The following is a 19,578-nucleotide window of genomic DNA, read 5'->3' as shown; positions in this document are numbered from 1 at the left end:
GTGTTTCCAACGTGGTGGCGGATTGGTGCTCCCGGCATTGGTCAGACATGAGCCTGTGGCAGCTGCAGCCGCGGGTCTTCCAGAAACTACACGCGAAGTGGGGGCCTTTCTCAGTGGACCTTTTCGCATCCAGGTTGGATCACCAGCTTCCAAAATTATACAGCTGGAAGCTGGACCCTCTTGCGGCCGCATTTCTCCAGAATTGGACCGAGGAAACTGTTATGCCTTTCCCCCATTCGCGATGATCATGAGGCTCACAACACATACCCGCAGACAACAGGTGAGAGTGGTGTTGATCACACCGTATTGGAGGTCGCAAGTATGGTTTCCAGAACTTTCCTGGGATTCTCCAATCCTTCCACCCCGCGATCCTATTCTCCTTAGGGATCCTCAAGGTCAACCCCACACTCTGCTCCAGCAAGGGAGAATGCCGTTGATGGCCAGGCGGATTTCAGGCATCACTGGAGAGTCCATGGCCTTTCAACAGAAGCTCAGCAGCTGCTGGGTGCAGCGTGGGCAGACAGCACACACAAGCCCTATAGTTCAGCTTGGTCTAGATGGGTCAGTTGGTGTGTTCGGAATGATCAGGATCCCATGCGGTGCGAATTGGTAACAATTCTGAACTTCCTGGCATCCTTCGCATCTCAAGGTTTGGCGTACCGTACGATTAACTCCTATAGATCTGCGATTTCGGTAGGCCATACACCGATCAAAGGCCGCCCAGTTGGTGAACACCCAATGGTCTGTAAGTTGTTGAGGGGCATACGTATAACCCTCCCTCCATAATCCAGGAATTCATCACTTTGGGACATTAATAAAGTGCTCCACCAGTTTCAATCTTGGCAGTCCAGTAGATATCTGTCCCGAAAAGAGCTTTCAGCGAAATTGGCGATGCTCTTGTGTCTCATCTACTGCCGCAGAGTGTCGGACGTTCGAGCACTAGACATCTTAGGACGGGTTTACACCCCAAAGGGCGTTACCTTCCACATTGCCCGCAGAACCAAGTCAGACTCCACACTGATTTCTTAACCAGCTTTTAATAACTCCCCTAAACTGTGTGTTGTCCAATGACTCAAAGAATACGAAAGCATCACAGAAGAAACCCGCCCCACTGGGGAGCGCCATCTGTTGATTTCCTTACGGAAGGCCCATCAAAATGGTTGCGCCACCCACTAAAGCACGCTGGATCCGATGGGTTATGCAAGGAGCAGGCATCAATCTCTCACAATTCAGCAGCCACTCGGTAAGAGGAGCCATGACACTGGTTTTGGGCAGTGTGGGTAAAACATGAAAACAGGTCGAGACCTAAAAAACTGAAGACCCAACTTCTACTAATGGCACCAGCAATACTGATGTGATAAAAAAGAGCTGTGGGTGAAGCACATTACGATAAATAATGCAGCGGTCTTTTGAAATGAATGGCCACATGACATTCAGGATAATAAAAAGGGCTATGGATACACAAATGGCATCGCCTCCCACTTCCTTGGATACAACTCCCGAGTTGCAAGCTCAAATAGTAACGTTTGCAATTGACAAATATAAGTTCTCATAAGTGGTGACTAAATGCTCCTGCACTCACATTTTACTTTTTAGAAACGTGTGTAAACATAAGATCTTTTTTTATATTAAATTTATTAAAACTACACGTCGATGGAGTCAATTAACGCATTTCCCTATAGTGTTCCGTCTTTCTTCAGCAGCCTTAAACCCATTGTAATTCATAGGTTCTTTTCCGTTCCTCTCTTCCCCTGAGAATAGTATATGTGAAGACACGTACTCTTTCCTGCCAAATGTCATATCTGACAGGGGACAGCCTCCACCGCTTTGCCAGTGCTGCTCGTTTTGTGCCTGCTGGTGGGCCGTTCTTCTTCTCTTCACGGTAATGAACTTGTCACGCCGTTGTTAATGTTCAGTTCCAACAGCTAGCATTTGGCACAATTATCCGGCACACACCTAGCCCACAGGGCGGCCTGCAGCGCCTTCTGAGTCTTCTAAGTGTAATGAGCCCCCCAGTTCCGCCTGATGATGCCTTGCGCCACCTAACGGCGTGGCTCGAAGGTACACATACAAGGGACAGTGACCTGCCCGCTTGAGGCCAATCCAGTATAGCGTTTATATAAGTGAATATCTTAATCACAAAGTGCCCCCTAACCTGCCCCTCTGCCCGATCCTGGTGTGCACCTGGACAATTCTTTACACTTGGCAGGCAACTTAGTCCCATCATGCACATCAGTTTAAAGCGATTTTCTTTCAAAATTCTACGCACATTGTAGCTGAATCAGGGCATTCTGCAACGCGTGGTAATAAGGCGTGCCCTCGTGCACAGCAAGGCCCATTAGCTAATTAATTTGAAATAAGAAAACATCATTGTTCGGTTCAAATGACCGTTTATTTCATAAATGAAGTGCCAATGTAAACGGTACTCTGCAGAGCTGTAACGCGAGGAGTTTTTAATCCTGCTCCCTGTTTCCCGCTGTACATTTCAACAGGAACGTCTACGCAACAAAAGGAAGAAGCAAGAGGATCAATGATTGCAATGGGCATGCTTTAAAATCCTTCCTCTGAACGCCGACTGATAGCCGGGGACCCGCTCCGTGCATTTGGTAATTACACCAATACTTCCTCCACGCTCTCTTAAGCTTGTCTACCACTTACAGAGTACTACCCTGCCTCTCCACCTTTACGTTCTCTTCTCAATGCATCCTGAGTTACCAAGTATCGTGTCCTTTGGCCGCCGTTCACGCTACATGATGACGTAGCGTGAACACTAGAGCGGCCACTCTACAAGTTTATGTTCTTGAGCATGCATAGGGTGTTTACCTAGACAGCTTCTTGAGCCATGAAGCTGAAGTTATGCTTGATAAATAGGAAGCAGACTTAGCATCATCTAATAGATTCCGGTCCAGTGGCTGTTTCTCTTTTAGGGCATCGGGGTTCCTCCCCCTTTACTTCAGCTGGCAGCGTGGCACTCTTTAAAGGCTAATTGATTTATCTTTGTAAAATGCATAGGACAGTGATAGCCATTTTTTACGGCGGGACTGCTGCTGCACACTGCCTGCCAGTCGCTGTGTGATGGCACTGCAATCTGCATTGACGCTGACGCTAAGTGAGCAAAGTCTACAGTGTTTGCCGGGCCGAGGATCTCATAGCCCTGAGGCCTGTGAGGTCATCAGCTCGTCAAAGACATAGACTTGCACACCAGTCTCCACCCCCTGATGCCGTGGGGATAAAATTAGCCCCGGGCGTCTTACAGTGAAGCCCTAAAGTGCCGGGGCACGGTATCGATCGCGGGGAAACTTTTGCCTTCATCCTTTTGGATCTGAGTGCGGCGTTCGATACCGTGTCTCATTCCATCTTATTGAACTCTCTCCAGTCCCTGGGAGTAGATGGTCCCGCATTGGCCTGGATTGCTTCCTTTTTAAGTGCACGCACTTTCCAGGTCTTCTCCACGAAAGCCGTATCTGATATTTGTCCTTCGGCGTATGGCGTCCCTCAGGGGTCCATTCTCAGCCCTTTATTATCTAATATTTACATCAAAACTCTAGCTTCCATCGTAGAGGATGCTGGGCTGACTATTTTTTCATACGCCGACGATACACAAATTGTTTTCTCCCTCTCCAGCACTGAAGGCAGCTGCGTGTCTAGTCTGAAAACTGGATTGTCACGAGTGGCTGAGTGGATGCAAAGGCATTTCCTCAAGCTAAACGGCGACAAGATCGAGATTGTCATCTTGGGGAAACATAAAGATCTCTGAGGCCCGCAACACTGGCCTGATGCCATGGGTCCCCTCCCCCTACCGGTCCCCGTGGTTCGCAACCTTGGATTCCTCATAGATGACAAGCTCTCTATGCGGCAACAGGCTACCAAGGTGGCTGCCATCTGTTTTTCCACCGTGAGATGGCTCCAGAAAATTCTCTGGATGTTGCCATATGCCACTAGGAGAACCGTCGTCCAGAGGTTAGTAACATCTCGTCTGGACTATGGTAACGTCCTCTACCTTGGTGCCGATGCTGCGACCATAAATAAACTGTAGGTAGTACAGAACTCATCAGCTCGACTTTTATGTAACATCCCGAGGAGATCTTCGGCAACTCAGGCTCTTCGAGATCTACATTGGCTCAAGATCCCGAGCCGCATAAAATTTAAAGCCCTATGCTACCTTTTTAAAATTAAGCAGGGCTCAGCTCCTCTGTATCTTCAGAGCCTTGTTCAACCGTACAGGCCTAGCCGCACATTAAGATCTTCGGCTAACTGTGACTTCGTCATTCCAAGATTTAAGCTTGTGAAGATGGGGGGGAAGATCTTTCTCCCATCTAGGCCCCAAATCTTGGAATGCGCTACCCACTGCTCTGAAATCCGAGACTAACATGTTCTGCTTCCGCAAAAAATTGAAAACTTTACTCTTCCAATAGATTTCCGGCCATTTTAGCTGTTAATAATGCTGTGTAATGTCCTTTTTTTCTTCTTTAGTCTATCCCTTGCGCCGGGAAAGCCACTGTGGGTAACTGTCGCGCATTATAAGTTTTAAATAAAAATAAAATAAATGTTAATCAGGGAGTGGAGAATATGGTTACCCCGCCCTTTCCCAACTAGTCACTGTAACGAGTTGGGAAAGGGCGGGGTAGAGGCTGTAAACAGAGGGGGAGCAGAGAAATCGAGTCTGCGCAGACTCGAGGTGGCTGCTTCCCACGCAATGGCGCTTTTGAGCTCCAGTGCATCACCCATAAGTGTTCCAGAGCAGCGAGAAACCAGCTCGGGCTGTCACAAGCAGAAGAGTTTTCGCGTGGTTCAGTTTGCCATAGGTTAGTGTTATTTATTTTATTTAAAAAATTCTGTCATGATAGTGCCAGCTTTAAATAAAATATGTTGTGGCCTCACATCTCCCCACACTCCCTTCCTCCAGCAGATTTCCGATTCTGACTCTCCCCTCCCTCCACTCGCTGTTCACTCGCCCTGTCCCCCTCACACTGGCCCTGCTACATAAACTGCCAGCCAGCTCTGTGATTACCCAGTAAAGAGAGAGGCTGTGTGGAAGCAAGGCAAGGCAGTGCGGCCCAGGCAGACAGCAGGTGTGAGCTCAGGCGATGTGTGGGTAAGAACAGGAGGCCCTTCAAATGGGAGCTGCCTCTGTGAAAGCGCCCCCGAAAGCGGAACCCCCTCAGCTGGCTATACTCCCCAGAACTATCGAGCTAACTTAATCATTAGCATGAAGTTAACACTTGTGGCACAGTGGCAAGGCAAACAGCCCAGGGCATTGCAAGAGGTGTGTCCTTGGGCTCAAAAAAGTCTCGCAGGATAGACTAAATAGCCTATTGCCATTAAATATTTCTCTTTGAGTTACTTGCGAGCCCAGACCGGGTGTCTCTCCACTCTAAGATGGGCCTTCTCTGCCATGTTTGGTTAACCCTTTACATCGTGAAGTATTAACATTACACCGAGAGCAGCCCGCACGCTGCAAAATAGGTCTTCCAATTTAAATCAAAAACGTGTGAATGTGACAGCTGCTCCCTGTGCGATCACTGGTCTGGGCTGCATTTTCTTTGACACAAAACAAATTGATATCAAGGAGGCATGGTGTTGTTTGCGAGAAAGACGTGGACTCTTCTTTCTGTTCGAATTAATATTAACAGTGGACTTGACAGACGGTGCCAGAAGAATTTTACCTAATGCGTCTGACATTTAAGCACTCAACCTCAAGTGGGCTTCTAGATGCTATGACTTGGTTTGAGATCCGCTGCGGGGAGCAGATGATGGGCACAGGTGGAGTTTAGGGGTGCTCCTGGGGTGTGCCTGTCATTGGCGGTGAAGTGGATTAGGGAGAGGCTTGTTGTCATGTAGTGACTCGGGCTTCAATAAATGTGCCCTGATTCCCTCTAGCTGATAAACAGACTTGTCCCGGAGCGGTGCAGACCTGCAACTTGGCACCCCGGCCCAGATAACACATGAGGAGAGGCGACCATGGCATATCCTTAGAAGATAAGACTCGTTCATTCACATCCAAGTTTAGCCAGAAATTACGAAGCCCCATTATAACTAAGGTACAGTTTTGTGTTATAGCAACTTATGAGAAGCTGCATTTTCTGGTACGCAACTGAGAGGCAGTGCTTGAGAAAGCTGATGTCATTCACTGTAGAGACTGTTTATGTACAATTGTGTCATCTGCATATTGGTGAATCTTGATTCTTTGTTCAGAAAGTAGAATTTCAAGATGTTGCATTGTGAGGAGCATACTGCGGGAAGGTTGGGAGCAAGCACACAGGCATAGGATACAAACCAATGAAATACAGTACCGTTGGAGCATATGAACTATGAGAGGCTAATAACGAGCGCTTAATGATCAAGTGTCGAAATCTGATGATATGTCAAGTATGGAAAGGGGACATTGAGTGCATTATGGCCAGAGCTGCCGACTTTGGACCTGTGGAACCAGGTTTGAGTCCCGGCGCCAGCTCAAAATGCATTGATTCTGGACAAATTTCTTAATCTCTCAGTGCCAAAAATAATATATCTAACTGTGTGTAATGCTTTCTGATGCTCATATAATAGCACTCTAATGCCCTTGCCCCATGTTTATGGTATGTAAAAACTGCAAAACAAACCATGGATATTGGCTGTCTCAGTGCTGCAATGCGATCCGAAGCTTGATTTAAAACATAGGTGGTTCAGAGATGTGTTACAAGTGGGAGACATTTAGAGGGCCTGTTTCTATTGGTTGTATGTGCTTGGTATGGGGGTCATTTTGCAAGCAGACCAGTTTGAGGATTGGGCACATTGTTGATTTGATTCTAATGTTTTCTACACACTTGTGCTTCAAAATTCTATACTTGGAATCCTCTTTTTTCAACAATTTGCAGTAAATATGTGGTGTAAAACGCACCATTTGAATCCATTTTTCCCAAATTTTCTTGCGCACCCTCCTTTTGCAGTTCAAGCTCGCTCGCTCGCTTATTACATTGGGGTACAACTTTTTTCGCTCCGCCACTTTCAAAATCCACCAGCCGCCACTGTTCTGGTCAATGACACATTCACAGTCGGTGACCACAGCATGAGGGGTTTCTGATCCACCCAGCCCATGCTGGGTGCTACCTCATGGAAATTATTTTCTCTGAAAAGCAGGGCTTTAAGTGGGCCACGTCCCTCTAGGTTGCAAAACGGCCAGTAATTAAAAACTGATATTTATTTATGTAAAGGTTTTATATAGCGCAAACAAAACCCTTGCGGGTATCAGAGAGCCTTACATGGCACATGACAGAAACAGGTACAGGAATCAGTGAGGTAGTTTCTATTTACATTTCACATCTTTTACCTAAAATGCATTCTTTAAGAGCGTTTGCTTTTTTTCTACAGGGTTTTTCATGCAGCATGTTACTGTTGTATCATTGTACTGCGGACGAAATAACATTTATGCGTCTTCAGGTTGTGGTTGGCCTTGAAATGACAGCCAGTTTCTCAGTGGATCATACAGTTGTTCGTTCAGACTATATGCTCATCCAATCCATAGCCCTTTTGCAGATCACACAGAGCAATATGCCTATAGATTCTATACTTAAGTGTTTGAAGAAAATACACTGTCGAAATATTGACAGAGAGAAAGTAAAAGAAAATGCAGGGCTTAAATGGGAAAGTCAACTCTATAATTATTCATAACCAAACCAGTATTGTTACTTAATTATCAGCTCGTACTGCAAACAAGCCAGACCAATTGACAAAGAATAGGTCTGGCGTGTTTTGTGCACCTCCATTTATGTGCGATGTCTGGATGTCAAAGTAGAAAACTAACAGGCACCCTAAATACTGGTCAAATGTCACGCCTTACCAGCTGAGGGATTTTACTTATATGTTTTTAAAGACACACCCTTAATTAAATTGGCCACGCCTCTTGGGAAGTGTTTCTAGTTTATGCTTCTTAGGGCTCACTTTCGGATTGCCACCTCCTTTTTATGCCACTTAAAGCACTGCTGAAACTGCGTGTCTAACTCCTGGAACTGCAGATAGGCGTGCATCCACTTCCTCGGCCTCTTTCACCCAGACTTATGCACTAGTGGGAAAGTGGATGAAGAAAGCCTTACCAGTATGCACTCTCGAAACTACGCCTGCGTAAACCACATGTGGACATCCGCTGCTAAGTCTACAGCTCAGCATCCAAATTATATGATGCTTTCTCCCTTATGAGACACCTACCGTGCTAATTTGAGCGCCCATCGCGGTAAGTAACAGGGGTCACAGTGTCTCTGATGGAGATCCTCTGGCTTGCAGAAAAGTCTGTGGTGAGCTCAGCGGCCACTCCCAAGGCTGTTGACACAAAGGAAGGACTAAGCTGCGACCCTATCCTGATGCCAGAGCTCGGATAGGTCCGCGATGGTCTGTATAAGTGGTTGTTTCTAGCTCTTTGTCTTAAACTGAAACCTTGGAACTAATTGTAGTTTACAGGTGGCGTACTTGTCTGCTGAATCAAGGAATGTCCTCAGCTCGCCTACAGCTTGCCCCAAAAGCCAGTGTAACCTGGCGGCCATATTGGAACAGTATTTGTTCAATTATATGTACGGCAAAGGGCCAAAGTACACGGATATATACTTAGCCATATTTCGTGAATGATGCATAGCCCATTTTCTGCCATGCACCTCGGGGTCTAGAAAGGTGTTAATAAGTATATGAGGACATCATAAGTGAAGAAGATGCCAGAATGCACAGCCACTGTAAAAGCGCCAATACCATCCCTCCACTAAATGTCTTTGTATCTGCGTCTTTCATACTCTGACGTTTCCTCGACATCAGGTGCTCATACCAGTCATACATACCCAAGCCCTGTCTATGTACATGCTGTCTAGACATAATTTTCTCCAACTCAGCCACTAGTCCTGAACATGGAAAAACACATTGATTGACAATGCTAAGCTTTCTTATCTTGCATTTTATTATATAGCAGCCAAGATAAGTGTAAACAAGCATTTACAATGCAATGGTTTCGCCTTTTGTGGGTCTGCATTGTCTGTGTGCATGTAAACATCGTTTGTGAAATTTCACCCACAGGTAGGAAGGGGGCGCACACCTCATGAACAGCTAAAGTGGAAGCACACAGAGCATGAGCAGCAACAGTAAAAAAAAATCATGCCAACTGCATAACGATCGCAAGGGCTGTACTGTGCGGGTACACATTCACTGTTTCAAGGCTCTAGGATGCCTACACAGCTGTTAAGCTTACAGGGTTGAATTGGACATGGGGGTGTCGTATTTTTGTAAGTAAGGGGGTACAGATATAGGTGGGACGGTGCTATTCCTACACGTGTGACATTTTTACGACCTTAAAAAGTGTCTCATATGTTGCTAAAAATTGAGTGGAACACTAAGGCTCAGTGTGTGTAAAAACACTGGAAGAGACGCAGCTCGCACAGGAGACCACAGAGGCAGCAATCACTTTAGAATGCCCAAGGTGTGGAGAGTGCCCACACCCTGGACAGTGCAGACACGGAAGAAAAATGAAGAAAAGTAACTAAATGCCCAAAAAGATCCTGCGGACGCCTAGAAGGAATGGGCTTTGCAGTCCTGCGCTTTTCCAAGTCTGCTCACCGATTCAACGACAGCCTGAACACAGGATGCTGTACCCACAGTGACGTCAGGGAAGATGCTGCGCAGAAGCAAGCACGGACATTTCACTACTTGTGAGCCCCAGGCGAGCACAACCAGGGCCTCAGGGCTTTCAGACAGATTCAACTTCACCTTTTCCTAGCCAACGAGTGAAAGTTGAATTATTTTCCAGTCCAAATTATGCAGCTCGGCGATATCGGAAGAATAACCAGCGACACAGAGCGCCTTTGACGGGGCTCGTGGCGACTGAGTCACACTGACTCACGTGTAAAGGGACAGGAAGTCCTTGTGTAATAGCAGGTAGAAATAAACATAGCGCATGACACGGTCTAAAATACAAGCCAGCTTCAGAGACAGCGCCCTGAGGCACCCCTGAGGGCCGGGGCACGTGAGCTCCAGGGTTGCGCCCCACTGCAGGCTGTCTGTGCCCCCACTGCCCCGCCTGCGGGCACAGAGGGCACGGGACGCGCTGGTGATCAATACCCAACACAGGGCAGGGGCAGCCAGAGCTGCAGTCCGGCCAGGCGCATCGACAACTCTGCCCAAATTTCACCTCTCACATAAGGTCCAGGATTCTGCAGTTTGACTTCTTTCCGCCGCCAGTGGTCGCTGTAACCCGCTACCTTTGCAGGGGCCTGGGGGAGGTTTTGATTCCGCCGGCGGAGTCTTCTAACTTGGAATAATCGGATTCATTACATTCCGCAACTGAGATTAAAAGTATGCAATGGCTTCCAACGTGGAGAAACCACTACATGCCCCACGGTATGTTTGGCTGCGCTATTTTCATAGTACAAAATGCACCTTCGTAAAAAAAATGGGGGACAAGAGGGTGCATTTAGCACTATGTAAATAGCGCCAAATGACCACCCCCGCACATAACGGAATTCCGCAGAGTCTCGCGGAATTTGGATGTAATTCAGTGTGATTCGGTTGCATGAAACTTCGCCATTTCCACGACCCCTATTTTCCGGCAGAGGCAAAATACGAGCCACTTACCTGCAACTCCCTGCAAAACAGCCACCGCCTCCACTCTTCAGGGATCTCCATTCAGCCTAAAGCCCATAAATTAATATGAGATTGAGGGGTCCTGTGGACATGAGCGAGATGCAGTGTAAAGTACTGTGATAAATGGATTCAAAGGCACCAGGAGACTGGGGAAGCACTGCCAGTTCGAAGGATGAGCGGCTGCAGCACCGGGGGAAAGGAAGTCGTCCTCGTCTACATGTGATCGTGCGACCATAATCAGTAAATCCGTCTGCCTGTGCCAGTATGGTCCGTGTGGAACCGGACCGCAATGCAGACCGCAGCAGCAAAGCTGGCCCTAATCCTTGTGTGTGTTTGTGGGGGGTGCGGGGGGGTGAGATGGGGGGCTCAGGGGTCCCTTTCACATTCTGGGAGGGGGAGGGGGGAGGGCATCATTTTACATTACGTCTCTGCTGCCGGACCCAGTGCCACTTGAGGAAAAAGATGCAAAAGGGCTCACAAAATGGAAGCGGTTAATATGCTCGGCACCTGAAAATAAAGTACACGCAGTTAATGAGATGACACTGCTCGTTTCTCTCCGTCTGTAATGAGGTCTTCGTTGGGTAAATTGAAGCGGCTCATAATGACGCTTTCTGTTTTCTCTCCTTTCTTGTCGTCGCTGTTCATTCAGCCTCGCCATCTGTGAACAGGCATGAGCAGTATCACGGACACCGTTCTTTTCTTTCTGCTGATACACGCCAAACTCGTGGTCATCCGATTTCACTTTTCTTTCTTGCGCCTGCTTCTTGTTTTATCTCAGAAAGTTTTTCACAGTCAAGCAGGGAAACAAGGTAACTTGTGGCTCAACTTGGCCTGTCCCAAATAGCTTGTAAATGTGCCGTGCGCGTCCCGAAAACGATAAAAACAAGCTGCAAACTGCCGATTTTTGAAGCCACGAAAGTTTTTCACAGTCAAGCAGGGAAACAAGGTAACTTCTGTGGCTCAACTTGGCGTGTCCCAAATAGCTTGTAAATGCGCCGTGCGCGTCCCGAAAACGATTAAAACAAGCGGCAAACTCCCAATTTTTGAAGCCACGAAAGTTTTCACAGTCAAGCAGGGAAACAAGCTAACTTCTGTGGCTCAACTTGGCATGTCCCAAATAGCTTGTAAATGCGGCGTGCGCCTCCCGAAAATGATAAAAACAAGCGGCAATCTCCCGATTTTTGAAGCCACAAATTGCAGAGGCAGTCAGGTCCCGGGCCGGCCAGCCAATCACAGCGCGGCCCGGGAATGACGTCACGGGGGTGTCCTGGGCCGGCAGCCAATCGCAGCGCGGCCCGGGACAAAGGGGCGGGGCTTAAAAAAGCACCAGAAACGCCCCCGAATTGCGTTTTCTGGAGAAAGCGCGATTGACAGCCTCTGTCTCCCAATGGCTAGCCTCCATTTATGGAGCTAGCCAATGATAGACAGAGGCGGTCCAAACATCCCTACTGTAGACAATAGTTTTCGATCTGGGAGGGGCTTTGCCCCTCGCCAGGTCGAAACCTAAAAACTACAGTTCCCAGAGGGCCAGGCAACAACTGGGCCATGGGAATGAGAAACAAGCACTGGCGTTGCCAATAGGTCTCGCAGTAGGAAAGTTGGAGCTATTGGTTTTGTAAATGACAAAGCCCTTTATGTTTTTAAAATGAAAACAAAAATAAAAGGCATTGGTATTTGCAATTGTAATAGCTCCAACTTTCCTACTGCGAGACCTATTGGCAACGCCAGTGCTTGTTGTATTTGCAGCAGGAACAGTTCAAGTGATAATGTGTGCCTAGTGCATTTAGTAACACAGATGGATGGACATGACCAATGCCATAAAGGCTGTTCACTCATTCAAAGCTTGGCCTCTCTGCTGTGACTTCCAAACAATGTACCAATGAGTTTCAACAATAACAGAACTTTACTAAATTTGACACCAGCCCATAGGGCTCTAGACAGAGAGCAACAACTCAACTTCTGATCACATACGTCAATAGTAAAAGAGCAAAAAAAACTAACCACGGTATTCAAAAACCTCGAGGGGAGAAGCCAGCTATATATTGACTGGTCTTTCAGCTATTCAGTCAATATTTTCTTCAATTTGGGTAAAGCAATTTCACTGACTTTATATTATTTTAGGTAAAATTGATGTACTTTTGAAAATGTATCAAGACAAGGTAGTGCATGGTAATTGGACCTTATTGTGGAAATGAGAGAAAGCATGTGCACTGCGGTATATGTGTGAGGCTTGATGGATGCTGGTACAGGCCATTCTGAATGACAAAGTGCTACAATAGATTATTCTGTATTTAAAACTTTACAACTATTCTTTACCAATGCCCACGCTCAGAGTTACCCTCCGCAGTAGATCTACTAAACAATACTGACCACCTTACAAAGTTCTGCCACACAAGTGAGGGCATGTTAAGGAAGCAAAGAGACAGGAATATTGTGCATTAACCATCTCACCTTCAGGCAAAAAGAGTGGTCATTACAGCTGCCAGCCATTGTCAAAGCCTGTGATCAGCAAAACAGAAAGGTCCATAGATTCCCAAGTTTAAACAACGCTTATATAAGCTCCTTTTTTAGGTGGTTGGAGACAGACTCGAAGCTCTGGACCTCTTGAGCTTCATAAAAGAAGAGAGGTTTAGGAAAAGAAGAGTGTGTACTCCAAAAGAGATCAACAAGTACTTATTTGGATTAATATCCGTTCTTTAAAGTTGTCATACAAGACCAGAACTCCTTTAGATTGCAGTGCGACATCTTTATTGTTTGATGAGAAACATGGACAGCCGACACGTGTTTCGCCCCCCTATTGACGATTTGCGCCGGGGCTTCCTCAAGGCTGTGAAGAAAGACGGATAAATTATATTCGAGTGTATTGAGATAGCAGTTGACCCCAAACAAGAGAGAGAAGGTAGCCACCTAGAGTGAGAAGTTGTTTAGATATTATGTAATATCTCAGCATTAAAGCACTCTTGTGTATTATATTCTACAAGGAACGTGAGGCTGAGATGTATCATGCCTCAAAGGCTTAGTCACGGGTTCTCTTGTGCTCAGAGGTAGTACAGGTGAAGGTAAGTGCAAGGAATTTCATAATAAGACGTGATATTAAAACCGTGCGCGTTCCCAATGTCTAAGGTTAACCGAGCATCGGGTATGCTCTAGTGATACAGAAAGAGAAACAATAGTCCCCAAACAAACTGATAGGGTGGAAACAAGACAAAAATTATATATTAAGAGAATCAAGACAAAATCTAACTGTCATACCTATTTTCACATGTACAGCATATATTATTTCACGCCTGGTTCCAAATTGACAAGTTCCAAAATATCAGAGTTTAAATACTCAGGGAGCAGAGTTCTTCTGTAAGTTAAAAAAGGGGCAAATATATATATATCCACAGATTGTTTGTAGTCTAATGTTAAACCTAGAAACTATTCAAACAGTACATGCTGTTCATCACATTCAGCATTTTTAAGGACCAAACATTTGATATGGGAAGTATGTGTAATATAAATTAGACAAATACTCATGTATAAAGATTCTGCAATAGTCCTGATCTAGCACATCAGGAAACACATTGGTATAGACACATTAAAACAGAATATAACATTCAATACTTCAGAGACCAAACAAATAATAACCTGTGGATTGGAGGGAACTGGAATAAGCCCCAGATCTGGATCCCCGTTTTTTAGGGTATACATTTTCTACAGCGCTGCTTATATGAAGTAAGAAAGTTTTCAATTTGTACTCAGCATTTGAAGCCATGTAGGCAATGGGCCCAAGGTTTATAAATAGCTTTGTTTTTTATGGCTGTCTGTGTTCGATATCACGTGGACCTGGTACTGATACATGTCTAGTATCATGTGCCTGCCTGTCCCGTTATGACCACAGTTAGGGGCTCAGAAAATAACCATGTGGTTACTGGCAAGGTATGTCAAAGCTTGATTTCGGCTCGTTGGAGGGAACGCAAGACACCTTTCAAGGTTGCATGTAATGGCAAACATTAGTATCGGGTCGCGTGTCTTTACACAGGTGCGCCCGTCTTTTAATAAAAGTCAATGCTAAGGAAAGTTAAAAGAGATCGCAGGGAGCCCGCATTATCTTAGGCGATGTTGTTTCAGCATCCATCAGGAGGCAGGCATACGGGGGTGCACATTTTGCCCCCATAGCAGTCCCACGGAGTTGTAAATAGTATTTGCCATTGAAAAGAAAGTAATTATTGAATAGACAAAATTCCAAGAAATCAAGAACCATTTTGTTGCGTGCCGTTAGATGGACTGAACGGGTTTGCAAGTATTTTCTGGTAGCAGCTATTCCATCTGTGTGTTTTATTGAGGTGTATAGGCTGGTGATATCAATTGCAATTAGGAAAAAGTCTTCCTGCCATGTTATGTTCTCGAGTTTTTGTAATACATCCTTAGTGTCCCTAATGTAGGATGGAAGGGATTTCATTAAGGGTTGCAATTCTGCATCAATGAATGCTCCCAAGTTTGAACACACTTCAGCCTTGGAGCGACGAGCAGGGGTTACATCAGACCCAACAGCTCAAAAGTAAGTAAATGTTGTAACTACGATAATCACTTATTTCCGTATCGATTTATACTCGCGGCTTGTTTGCAATATCTAATATGCCCACGGGACTGTGTCTCTGTTCGAGTTAAGAAAGGCTGAAACAACATCGCCTAAGATAATGCGGGCTCCCTGCGATCTCTTTTAACTTTCCTTAGCATCGACTTTTATTAAAAGACGGGCGCACCTGTGTAAAGACACGCGACCCGATACTAATGTTTGCCATTACATGCGACCTTGAAAGGTGTCTTGCGTTCCCTCCAACCAGCCGAAATCAAGCTTTGACATACCTTGCCAGTAACCACATGGTTATTCTCTGAGCCCCTAACTGTGGTCATAACGGGACAGGCAGGCACATGATACTAGACATGTATCAGTACCAGGTCCACGTGATATCAAACACAGACAACCATAAAAAACAAAGCTATTTATAAACCTTGGGCCCATTGCCTATATGGCTTCAAATGCTGAGTACAAATTGAAAACTTCCTTACTTCATATAAGCAGCGCTGTAGAAAATGTATACCCTAAAAAACGGGGATCCAGACTTTGGGGCTTATTCCAGTTCCCTCCAATCCACAGGTTATTATTTGTTTGGTCTCTGAAGTATTAAATGTTATATTCTGTTTTAATGTGTCTATACCAATGTGTTTCCTGATGTGCTAGATCAGGACTATTGCAGAATCTTTATACATGAGTATTTGTCTAATTTATATCACACATACTTCCCATATCAAATGTTTGGTCCTTAAAAATGCTGAATGTGATGAACAGCATGTACTGTTTGAATAGTTTCTAGGTTTAACATTAGACTACAAACAATCTGTGGATATATATATATTTGCCCCTTTTTTAACTTACAGAAGAACTCTGCTCCCTGAGTATTTAAACTCTGATATTTTGGAACTTGTCAATTTGGAACCAGGCGTGAAATAATATATGCTGTACATGTGAAAATAGGTATGACAGTTAGATTTTGTCTTGATTCTTTTTATATATAATTTTTTTCTTGTTTCCACCCTATCAGTTTGTTTGGGGGCTATTGTTTCTCTTTCTGTATCACTAGAGCATACCCAATGCTCGGTTAACCATAGACATTGGGAACGCGCACGGTTTTATCTGGTTTTAATATCACGTCTTATTATGAAATTCCTTGCACTTACCTTCACCTGTACTACCTCTGAGCACAAGAGAACCCGTGACTAAGCCTTTGAGGCATGATACATCTCAGCCTCACGTTCCTTGTAGAATATAATACACAAGAGTGCTTTAATGCTGAGATATTACATAATATCTAAACAACTTCTCACTCTAGGTGGCTACCTTCTCTCTCTTGTTTGGGGTCAACTGCTATCTCAATACACTCGAATATAATGTATCCGTCTTTCTTCACAGCCTTGAGGAAGCCCCGGTGCAAATCGCCAATAGGGGGCGAAACACGTGTCGGCTGTCAATGTTTCTCATCAAACAATAAAGATGTCGCACTGCAATCTAAAGGAGTTCTGGTCTTGTATGACAACTTTAAAGAACGGATATTAATCCAAATAAGTACTTGTTGATCTCTTTTGGAGTACACACTCTTCTTTTCCCAAAATTGTCAAAGCCTGTGTAGACCAGGCTTGTATAAGGAGTCATAATCTAAAAGCTTAAAGAAAGGTCTGCTGCAGTGAAAAGGGGATCGATTTCTGTACACAATACACTCATTGCATAAAGACTTTATGCATGATAATTCAGTGCAATTTTGAGATGTAAAGTAGTCTCTCAGGTATTGCAGGGTGAGCGCTCCACGTGAGGTGGAATGATATACATAACCACCAATAGCAAGAGGTGAGAGAATGATAGTCCTCTGGGTTCAGCCCAAGCCCACTCTCTGTATATTTGAAAGAGCTGGTAACATAAGGTAACCGGACAGCGGTGCAGTCAAGCAAGACCTAAACAGCCTCCCAGAACAAAGCCATGTTTGCTTGTCGATACTTGTCCGGACAGCAGTGCTTGTTTTACAACCCCTGCCAGCTGGCAAGAGGTCTGAAGAGAAACTGCGAGAGAGCCATGCCACGAAGACGCCTCGGCCCTCTGCGCTCAGGTTAGCCCCCATGATTAATAGGCCAGGTTTAACAAAGCGTGCACAATTGTAGTAATTTAAACCCCCTGGCATCGGTTTCCAAACAGAGCCCCTGGAATCCAGAGCCTCTCGGGTAACAGCAACTGATGGCTTTTCTAATCTAGATGTCTGCCCCAGAAGGTAAAAGCGAGCAAAAAATACTTGAATATAGAATATCTGTATAAAAATAAAACGCATTATTGTTTCCGTGTCTGGGTCCATTCTAGGCTGAAAATTTTCAAGAGAGAAATTTAATTTTAAGTGTTCTCAGATCGTTTACAGTGACAATTAATAGAAAAATGCATTCATTATGGGCAGTGGGCTACCAGGCACAATGAAGAACTGGGGTCTTAACATCCGAAGGCAGGCAGCAGTGGACGCCATATTGCTGAACCAGGGAGAACCGCTCGAATCCCAAAAACCAAAAATGTTTACTATTTCCATCTGCATGGTTGCTTTTCTCTGGCCCGAAATGGTTGGAAGACCTGGCTATCGCTTGTGTTTTCATGAACCGCCTTGGGGATGCGGCAATAATGAATTGAATTACAATCCCAAGTAAATGGTGTTAATCCAAGGGATGGATAAAAACGCATTCCAAGTGACAGCATACACTTCCAGCGGCCAGCAGCAAATAACAAACCAGCAGTGGTTAGTTTAGCAAGAAATCACATAGTTGGTTTTTTTCTCGATACAAATAGAAAGAAGACAGATTGGTAAGACTCGTGTCTTTGGCAACCACGCAATGGCCTCTCAGTGAGAAACCTTTCATTTCCACATCTTGGAGATTAATCTTTAGTGGCAGCTCGCAGTATTCTCAAATATTACAGATTCACACGGCTGGCTATGAGCCACATGCCATGTTGGTGCCATTAAACAAATATTGAGGGAGACGCCGGGACTGTTAATTTATGACACCGACCGGACTCACTGTACTGCAGCTGTGACATTGTGCCCCGTATGTGGGGTCCGCGATTCTTTGTTGTTTAAAGAGGCTCAATTGTGCCAAAAAGCGCAGAATCAGCAAATTCCATTTTGTAGCGCTAGCTTAGCTCGGAAAGAAGCGGCAACGGGGAAGAAAGCATTCAGGGCAAACTGAGGGGAGAGGAGGACAGCCGAGAGCGGGGAGGCGGGGGTGGGGCCCCTCTCTGAGTCTGCAGGGGACACCGGCCGCCGGGATGGACAGAGACTGCAGGGGATAGAGACTGTCGAGTACAAGGCAGTACGAGCCTGCAAGAGACAGACTGCCGAGTAGACACCTACATGAGGTCCGCGATTCTTTGTTGTTTAAAGAGGCTCAATTGTGCCAAAAAGTCCTGAATCAGCAAATTCCATTTTGTAGCGCTAGCTTAGCTCGGAAAGAAGCGGCCACGGGGAAGAAAGCATTCAGGGCAAACTGAGGGGAGAGGAGGTATAGACTAGATAGGGAAAAGAGTTAAAGGAGGGATGGGTGAAAGGTTGAAAGTAAGGAAAGGTAGAAGGAGTGAAATATAACAAGAAATAAATAAAGTGACACAGGACACAGAAAAAGAGATTGAATCCTGAAAGAAAAGGCAGAATTAGGCAACATTAGATGGAGGAAGTGTTTGATATCCTAGAGCAGGGGAGATGCAGGCTGTCGTGTGAGATGTTAGAGAAACGCCAGCCATGAATAATTAGGGGAGGAGAAGCTGCACAGCACACGTTGGGAGAAGCCCTTTGATGTGCTGTGCGGCCGTGAAAAAATGCAATTGGGAGGGAGGGAGGGAGGCTGATGCTCGTGCTTGTTTAGTCACGTGATTCACGTGAACTTAAAGAAAACTGCACGAACGAAACCCTTGGTTTCACAAGCATTTTAAGCACTTGAATTCTCGCCATTTTCCAATGGAAAAGGCGAGACCTAAAAACGAGAGTACAGTAACCAATCAGCAGTCACATTATAGATAAGAGAACACACTGACTGCGCAGCTTCCTCTTTTCTTGCTGCTGACAGTCAGATAAGTGTTCCCTTATCTATGCTCGCAATTTAATTATTGATATTTGTTTGTTTTAACTTTGGTATTAATGTACATTGTTGTTCCATTGTTCTATTGCCACGTTTAGCGCTATTGCGCCTCTGGGTTCGCGTTACTCGCGTGCTTCCTTGGTGGTCCGGTTTCTGACTACCGGCTTCTCTTTTCCCCCCTCCCGCCCTTTCGGTTTGGTATTTCCCTGCTCCGCGGTCCTCGCGCTCCTCGCGCAGCCTCTTACCGCTTCAGGAGCTGTTCTCTGGTGCTTCTTGTCGCCTTTCACCACCGCTTTACACAGCGGTTGCTTCTGTGCACTCCGGAGCCCGTTTATTCAGCCT

The 19,578-nt window shown here is 45.6% G+C and overlaps 1 protein-coding gene across 1 annotated transcript in view; it reads right to left on the bottom strand.

Moving 5' to 3' along the window:
• LOC147751532 (NADH-cytochrome b5 reductase 3-like) overlaps positions 1-8,478 on the bottom strand; it is a 182,354-nt gene extending 173,876 nt beyond the window's left edge. Inside the window, exon 1 of the mRNA XM_086920019.1 lies at positions 8,185-8,478. Coding sequence (XP_086776145.1) covers positions 8,185-8,205 — 21 coding nt within the window. The 5' untranslated portion in view covers positions 8,206-8,478. The remainder of the gene's footprint in view (positions 1-8,184) is intronic.
• Positions 8,479-19,578: the final 11,100 nt, after the last annotated feature.

The sequence above is a fragment of the Lissotriton vulgaris genome, chromosome 1_1, assembly GCF_964263255.1.
Source record: "Lissotriton vulgaris chromosome 1_1, aLisVul1.2, whole genome shotgun sequence".
NCBI lineage: Eukaryota > Metazoa > Chordata > Amphibia > Caudata > Salamandridae > Lissotriton > Lissotriton vulgaris.
Note: the sequence above shows the minus strand (reverse complement) of the source record. Positions and strands in the feature narration are given on the sequence as shown.